Consider the following 8427-nt stretch of genomic DNA (forward strand, 5'->3'; position numbering starts at 1 on the left):
AATAGAGATAATAATAATATAATGAGGGTTAAAGTATCTCACGGTTCTTATCACCGTCCTTGAGGAAAGGGAACATTTCAACTGTAAAGCACTTTAAAATGAATCCTGATCCACAACATTTTGTCAGATTGATTTTCTTCATTCCTTTTATGTGCTTGTTAACCCTGGTGATATTGCTCAGGCTATCAATAATGTCGCCGGTGTTATTTTCCTTCTTCAGGAAAATAAAGTGTTTTTATTATTCCTCATCATCACTTTTCCAAAACGTCTTCCCCTTGAGAGCCGAGAAGCTTTTAGAGTGAACTAAACTCCTTTCTTTTAACCCTGTTTCTTGCCAACAGGAAATGGCGTCCAAGCAACCAATCGGCTACAAGTGTCGCATAGCAGGCGTGCTGCTCCTGCTGTTGGCCAGCATCGCCGCCCTCGTTGCTGTTGCTGTCATCCAGGACACCTGGGCGTTTAAAGAGTACGGCCTAGAGGTGGGCGGGTGCATGGACGTGCAAACATGTTCTCACAGGAACAAACCCTTTGGCTGTAGACTAAAGAATTTACTGTGTAACACATGCATAAACAGCGTGTGTCAGAGATTGGTATACAAACAAACACTCAAGTATGAATGTGTTAGCAGACATCATCCAGATGTGAGTCTCACAGAGAGAAGTTTTCATCTGTTAGCTCTCTGGTTGATGGAGGTCCAGATGGACAATGTGTATTTCTTTCAACCCTCGTGTTGTTCTTGGGTCGGATTGACCCTGAGTGTGTGTGTGTGTGTGTGTGTGTGTGCATGCTGCTCACGTGTCTATTGCCCTACGTGTGCGTCCTAATAGGCCGGGGGAGGCAAAGACAACACAAGGGTTAAAGGGGTGCTGCAGGATTGTGTGAAGTTGGCTGGGTGTGTTTCACAGCAGCCGCTCTGTAATTTGACACAATCTTTATTGTCTGAGCTCTTTTGTCAGGTCATCAACGTCAAAATAAAACGTGCGATCACAAAGACCAAATGATATATGTGTCCTTGTAACATAATTCAATTTTTCTCTCGTCTTCTCTGCAGTACGGGATAGTGATAGATTCGGGTTCATCTCGGTCCAATGTGTACCTCTACGAGTGGCCCGGGGAGAAGCAGAATGAAACAGGAGTAGTAACGGAGATACTGAACTGCAGAGTTGATGGTGAGTCATTAGTTTCATCTTTGTCATTGTTTAAAACCAGAAAACCGATGCAGTCCATCTGCCGTAATCCGATAAAATGTGCTCAGGCAACTTGCATCACGTTTTCACTGTCTCAACTCAGCAACTTCATTTTAACTCGGCCTCTTGCCAACAGGTGACGGCATCTCCGAGATGGGAGTTGATCCTCAGAAAGATGAAAAGTCATGGACAGCATTCCGAAAGTGCATGGCCCAAATCACCGCGGCCATTCCCGCTGAAAAACACAAAACCACCCCCCTGTTTCTCGGAGCCACAGCCGGGATGAGACTGCTGCAGTAAGAAATTGTCAAAATTACTTCTCAACATTACTTACAAGCAGAGTCATATGGATTTTATTTTCACCCAAAAGCTAATGGAGTCAGTCCCCCGCAGTAAAAACATATGTAGCAACACATAGTGAAACAATGATACTGGGAAATGTTGGATCTCCTCCCAGTGGGTAGTTATATGAGGTTATAATGTAAAGATCTGTCTCGATGATGGGAAAGAAATTAATCATTTCTCTCAAATGCATTAAAACGATAGTAATGAGCCTGTTTTGAACATGCAAGGAGTAGATAGTACAGATATTTGTGTTAAAACGTATAGGGAGTAAAGTACGGACACATGTTTGTTACTTCCCATCACTGGTCTGCAGTGAATAGATAAGTAATCAGCAGGCTTGCTTTGGTCTTTGTTTGGCTTGACTATGTTTCTATATTTTAGATTTGTTTAAATCCTATGCTGCCAATACAGAGTTTGTTGTCGGCATCTCACAGTGATGATAAACTACTAAAGTAATTGTGGGTCTATGTATTCAGACAATATGCTAACTCTAACTGGCTTAAGCCTAATATTTAGAACAGACATGAAAGTGGTTTGGCCTCCTTCTCTAACACTTGTCAAGAAAGCAAAGGTGTTTTTCTAAAATGTCCGACTATTCCCTTAATTCAATTTTTGACTACCAGTGAGAGCAAGACCTCTAATTCTTGTTTTCACCATCAGTCAGCTGGATGAGCAGAGATCCAATGACATCCTGGCAAGTCTCGGAACATACCTGAGCTCCCTGCCCTTCGACTTCCACAACGCCTCCATCATCGCAGGTCAAGAGGAAGGTCTATATGGGTGGATCACCGTCAACTACCTCATGGGAAACTTCCTGGAGGTCCGACGCTGACATTGATCTGTCTGCTCTATCTCGGTCAAACTTTTACATGCTGCTTCACTAATGTTTCCTTTTCCTCTATGCATCAGAAAAACCTGTGGAACACCTACGTGCAACCAGAGGGGGCAAAGACAGTCGGATCCATGGACCTCGGTGGAGCATCGACCCAAATTGCCTTCTCAGTCCAGGAAGATTTCCAAGGGCTCGACTATATGCCCATCAAACTGTACGGATACAATTACAATGTCTACACTCATAGTTTCCTCTGCTACGGCAAGAATGAGGCTGAGAAGAGAGTTCTTGACAAAATAGTACAGGTAACACAGCTTTTTGTCTTTAGAAAAAAATTTGACTAAAGTATTTAAGAGCGCTGCAGCTTGTTCTCTGTTTGTGTGTTTTTATATTCCTGTTTGTGCACGTGGCAGTGGGAATGTGTGTGTGTGTTTTTTTGCATGCAAGACACACGTGAAAATCCATTAAAACCTATTAAAGAATTGATTGGTGAACAATGCTTACAGGCTAGGGGAGACCAGTCCAGGATGCATTATGTCATTAAGGATATTGATTGGACAGTAAATGTCGTCAGGCGCGTCGCTGAGAAATGCATTATTTCTGGTTGCTTAAAGCTTCATTCTTAAAGCTAAGAGAGTTTGCAGCAGGCGAAAAATACGCTACGCTGTGAGAAAATGGGATTAAAGGTCATACATTTGCAACAGGGTCCTAATATCAAACGTTAACTCAACATTAATAAGTTATGTTTTGTCATGTTATGATATGTTAATTCTATTCTATGTAATTGTATGGTTTTAACACATCAAATACTTATTATCTTATCATTCTCTATTTATATGATTTTATAGACATACAGTACATATTCACATCTATCATCATTATCTTTGCTACCCACTCATTTTAACTATTATAATTGTACATCCGTTTAGACAGACAGACAGACAGACAGACAGACAGACAGACAGACAGACAGACAGACAGACAGACAGATAGATTTCACTTCGAAAGAACTTTGCGCTTAACCTTAAAAAGTGCTCGTTTTATTATAATATATATACTGTATAATAATATTATACAGTATTCTAACATTTCCTTCCTCCTTCCAGGAATCAATTGACCCAGCATACATCCTGAACCCCTGCTACCCTGAAGGTTTCAACACCACCATTAAGGCCTCATCCATCTATGACACAGAGTGCATCAAGAAGCCAGCGAACTACAACCCAGACCAGGATCTCTTCATGGTGGGAGCCCCTGACTCAGACAAGTGCAGGAGCCTGGTGAAGTCAATATTTGATTTCAAAACCTGTTCCTCAGCCCACTGTTCCTTCAACGGGGTTGAGCAGCCGCCAGTCACTGGAGAGTTCATGGTAATAAACAGTACAAATATATAACATGTAAATGTAGGCAGATGAAGGTGCAAAACATCTTTTAACTCTTTGTTTCTGATGCTGCTGCAGGCGTACGCTGGATTCTTCTACGTTAAGCGGGCTCTGCACCAGAATGGTTCTGTAGATTTTGATCAGTTCAAGTCGTTGGTCAGGGAATTCTGCCACACGAATTGGACAGAGGTAAGTTTTGCAAGCTGGTATACATCTGAAATGAAGGCTGAAATTAATGATGTAACAGTCTGAAATTGAAGGTCGGAGAAAAGTGGATGAGAAAGTGGGAAGGGAATGAAGGAATGACAGAAAGAGCAAGGAGCAAAGACAAAAGACGAAACAAAAAACAGAAACAAGTAGAAATAATTATTGTAGGCAGAAGCTAAATTGCTTGGCAGATACGGAGTTATTTTCCTCAGGCAGAATACCTGCTGTGAAATCACTGACTGAGGTGTGGCAAGACTGCGTTTTCTCCCCCGCGTGATCTACTCAAAACATGATGTCTCAGCAGCAGGTTGCTAAATAAGGACTTAAACTTTGGCATAGACGCAACATTTTAAAAAGTTTATTATGTTGTTGCCTTGATAACACACTTTTGCGTGTTAGTGTTTTATCTTCACCTTGACTACAATGTTAATATTTTGCCAATAGCAATCATTTTTAATTCGCTTGTGTCATTATTCTTCCTAATCTTAGGCTTGACTCTGATCTTTGTTTTTCTTGCTGTTAGTTGAAAAAAGAAAAGAACTGGATCTCTGACAGATACTTGAAGACTTACTGCCAAGGAGCTCACTACATCTTCACTCTGCTGGCAGACGGTTACAAGTTTGACAATGAGACGTGGGAAGGAATCAGTTTTCAAAGACAGGTTGGTATATCCACTCTATTTATTATCTATGCCCTATATTCTTGCAGGTAAATAGCGTTGATGAAAAGACAACCATCTGGATGTGTCAGATAAAGTAATGTGCTGAGAGTTGAGCTGTCACCAGCGAGTCATGCACTGATACGAGCGCTAAACAACCTTTAACTTACACAAGTGGAAATCAAACCACCCACTGGGACTCATTAATGATGGAAGGCTGATGCACCGTTCATGTACGCTCAGAGCTTTGAATGAAAGGCATGCAATGTATCGCTGCGGGCTGCCCTGAGGATAGAGAGCGTACTCTCACAATGGAGCGCACATGGCCTGCGACACTTAGTCGCTCATGAGTCATGAGGAAAGCGAGTAGCTCTAAAAAGAATCATTAGAGCCACATTTTCTAAATTGCAGGACAGTTTGCTTGTAGACAGGAACGTTCCTCAACAGCTGGCAATGCTCCCAGTTTGAAATCCCACCAACAAGAGGGTTAGTGTGCTAATCAGTGCTATGTAATGCCCGTGGGGTGTCAGGGAGTCCCAGGGTTCAAAGGTCCTATGAAAGTACCGAGCAGACACACTTGGAGTTTTTCCAGAGGTGTTTGCTGGGTGTTATGACTCATCTTCTGCCCTGGGGCTGTGACTGAACAACGCTCTGCTTGAGCTGTGAGACATTCTTAACTTCTCCGGACATGCACAGCGATGAATTATCTTCTAATTTCATTTTTTCTCTTCTCTTCTGGTCTGGTTTCATCCGGTCTCATTTCTTTCTGTCTTCTTCTTCTGGTCTTGTTTCATCTCCTCTTCTTGTCTGGTTTCATCTCTTTGCTTCCCTTCTCTTCTGGTCTGGTCTCTTCTCTTCTCTTCTCTTCTCTTCTCTTCTCTTCTCTTCTCTTCTCTTCTCTTCTCTTCTCTTCTCTTCTCTTCTCGTCTCGTCTCTTGTCTTCTCTTCTCTTCTCTTCACTTCTCTTGTCTTGTCTTGTCTTGTCTTCTCTTCTCTTCTCTTCTCTTCTCCTGTCTTGTCTTGTCTTGTCTTCTCTTGTCTTCTCTTCTCTTCTCTTGTCTTCTCTTCTCTTGTCTTGTCTTGTCTTGTCTTGTCTGGTCTTGTCTTCTCTTCTGGTCTGGTCTCAACTCTACTCTCCTCTCCTCAGGTGAAGGACACCAGCGTGGGTTGGAGTTTGGGCTACATGCTGAGTATGTCCAACATGATCCCATCTGAAGTGAAACACATCACACCTCTCACCAACCCTGTCTTTGCCGGCCTCATCTTTTTATTTTCAGCTCTGACCATCGTGACGGTTGTCATAGCTTTCATCTTCCTCATTCGCACTTGCTACTGAGAGCGAAAGTTACAAAGAAAATGATCTGCCATTCAAAGCCTGGGGATTGCTGAAATCCCGTAGGGAACAGGAGAGTGTTACAGCTACTTACAGTTTTTCACAATTGTTAACACACGTTTTTCAAAACAATAACGGCTTTCTCAAAACTGCACACAGAAAACTGAAAACCTCACACACAAAATGCTAAACCTGACCCTCCCTTTGCAAGATGACTCATTGCCATCCAAATGGAACTCGTGTTTTCATTTGGTACACACAGCCATGTTTTCAAATGACACACACATACCATTTATTGAGAACACACAACTAAGCATTTGCTTACACACTTCCAAGCATTTACAGCACACTGAAGTGCAAAATTGAAAACACAATCATCGAAATGGAACACACCATATGAATGACTGACTCTGGAGAATTAGCCATTTCTCCTTTTGTAAACTGTCTCAGTGTAGGCCTATTTTTTTTATAGTCAAACATAAAACAGCACACAAAAAGGTTTATTTCAGTACACACAGAGAACAGTACAGTACTGACACAGACAGCATGAGAATGCAAGTTACAGTATGGACACAGAGAGGTCAACACAGTGGGCTACAGTGAGACACTGTAGAAAAGGAACAATATTGGATTACAGGTACAATACATGCACGTGTCACTGCTGAATGTTTGGTACTAACAAGCACAAACTCTCGCCGTAACTCCTTGATGCGTCTGTGGTCCGTTCGAATGGAACCCTGTTCACTTGCTTCATCCGCATGGCATTCCTGTGAAGAATACGGTCTAATGTAGAGAGGATGGCGGTCTGGACGTTTCTAAATGTAGCATGGTCAGCCAGGATCCTAGTTTTTATTTGTCTGAGTGTGATAGCGTTGTTCTCATGAACCATATCTACAATTTCAGTCTCCTGTTCGGCTGTGAACATGCATGTTCTTCCTCCACGGTGTGGTTCTCTTTCAGTCCTGCAAAATATAAATACTGTGAGCACACTGTATTCTATTCTATTATATTGTTCATCAAACAAAACAGAGGCTGAAGGCACTTTTATGCTGCAATCCTGATTGCAAATTGCTCAACAGACCTGAATGTTTAGAGATTTGAGTATTTGTGTGTTGTAGGTTGATGCTTTGATATTTTAGGGTGAGAAGTGTGTGCAACAACTGAACATCTTGTGTAGTGTTTTGACAACAAGGTGATGTGTAATTGAAATCAGAGTGTAAAGAAGGAAAGTCAGAGTCTAATGAGATAAGGGAGTGTGAAGTAGTGCCAAATTGGGTCAAGCTATTGGTACATGAAGTGAATGTTGTGCAAATTGTGCCGAATTTTTGCTTTTTGTGTGTTAACAACTGTGAAAAACTGTAGTCTGAGATGTTTACTAAAAATTTAAATGCAGTTCATTTTGTACCTCAGGGAAAAGTATTGGGACCTTTTTCAAGCTCCAATAAAGGGTCATATTGTTTACAGTTTTTTAACAATTGTTAACACACGTTTTTCAAAACAATAACGGCTTTCTCAAAAATGCACACAGAAAACTCAAAACCTCACACACAAAATGTTAAACCTGACACTCCCTTTGCAAGATTGCTCTTTGCAATCAAATTTCTTCACTGTTCACAAAATAGAACTCGTGTTTTCATTTGGTACACACAGCCATATTTTCAAATGACACACACATACCATTTATTGAGTACACACAACTAAGCATTTGCTTGCACACTTCCAAGCATTTACAGCACACTGAAGTGCAAAATTGAAAACACAACCATCGAAATGGAACACACCATATGAATGACAATGACTCTGGAGAATTAGCCATTTCTCCTTTTGTAAACTGTCTTAGTGTAGGCCTACTTTTTTCATAGTCAAACATAAAACAGCACACAAATATGCAGCAAAAAAAGGTTTATTTCAGTACACACAGAGAACAGTACAGTACTGACACAGACAGCATGAGAATGCAAGTTCAACACAGTGGGCTACAGTGAGACACTGTAGAAAAGGAACAATATTGGATTACAGGTCAAATACATGCACGTGTCAGTGCTGAATGTTTGGTACTAACAAGCACAAACTCTCACGGTAACTCCTTGATGCGTCTGTGTTCCGTTCGAATGGGACCCTGTTCATTTGTTTCATCCGCATGGCATTCCTATGAAGAATACGGTCTAATTTAGAGAGGATGGCGGTCTGGACGTTTCTAAATGTAGCATGGTCAGCCAGGATCCTAGTTTTTATTTGTCTGAGTGTGATAGCGTTGTTCTCATGAACCATATCTACAATTTCGGTCTCCTGTTCGGCTGTGAAAATGCGTGCTCTTCCTCCACGGTGTGGTTCTCTTTCAGTCCTGCAAAATATAAATACTGTGAGCACACTGTATTCTATTCTATTCCATTGTTCATCAAACAAAACAGAGGCTGAAGGCACTTTTATGCCGCAGGCCTGATTGCAAATTGCTCAACAGACCTGAATGTTTAGAGATTTGA

General features: G+C 41.5%; 1 protein-coding gene across 1 annotated transcript; it reads left to right on the forward strand.

Annotated features, from left to right (window-relative positions):
- Positions 1–344: 344 nt before the first annotated feature.
- Positions 345–7268, forward strand: entpd3 (ectonucleoside triphosphate diphosphohydrolase 3). The gene is made up of 9 exons (XM_061081596.1): positions 345–479; positions 1052–1169; positions 1324–1483; positions 2193–2352; positions 2442–2669; positions 3471–3734; positions 3825–3935; positions 4477–4614; positions 5759–7268. The coding sequence occupies exons 1-9, from the start codon at positions 345–347 to the stop codon at positions 5945–5947; spliced, it is 1503 nt and encodes a 500-aa protein (XP_060937579.1). The 3' UTR covers positions 5948–7268.
- Positions 7269–8427: the final 1159 nt, after the last annotated feature.

This window comes from Limanda limanda, chromosome 11, assembly GCF_963576545.1.
Source record: "Limanda limanda chromosome 11, fLimLim1.1, whole genome shotgun sequence".
NCBI classification, from domain to species: Eukaryota; Metazoa; Chordata; class Actinopteri; order Pleuronectiformes; family Pleuronectidae; genus Limanda; species Limanda limanda.

Bases quoted from the DNA above. Each gene is read 5' to 3' on its own strand.
- entpd3 (XM_061081596.1), top strand. From the start codon at position 345: ATGGCGTCCAAGCAACCAATCGGCTACAAGTGTCGCATAGCAGGCGTG. The intron at 1,484-2,192 runs GTAAGAAATTGT...TTTCACCATCAG, and splicing joins GCCGGGATGAGACTGCTGCA to TCAGCTGGATGAGCAGAGAT. The intron at 3,936-4,476 runs GTAAGTTTTGCA...TCTTGCTGTTAG, and splicing joins GCCACACGAATTGGACAGAG to TTGAAAAAAGAAAAGAACTG.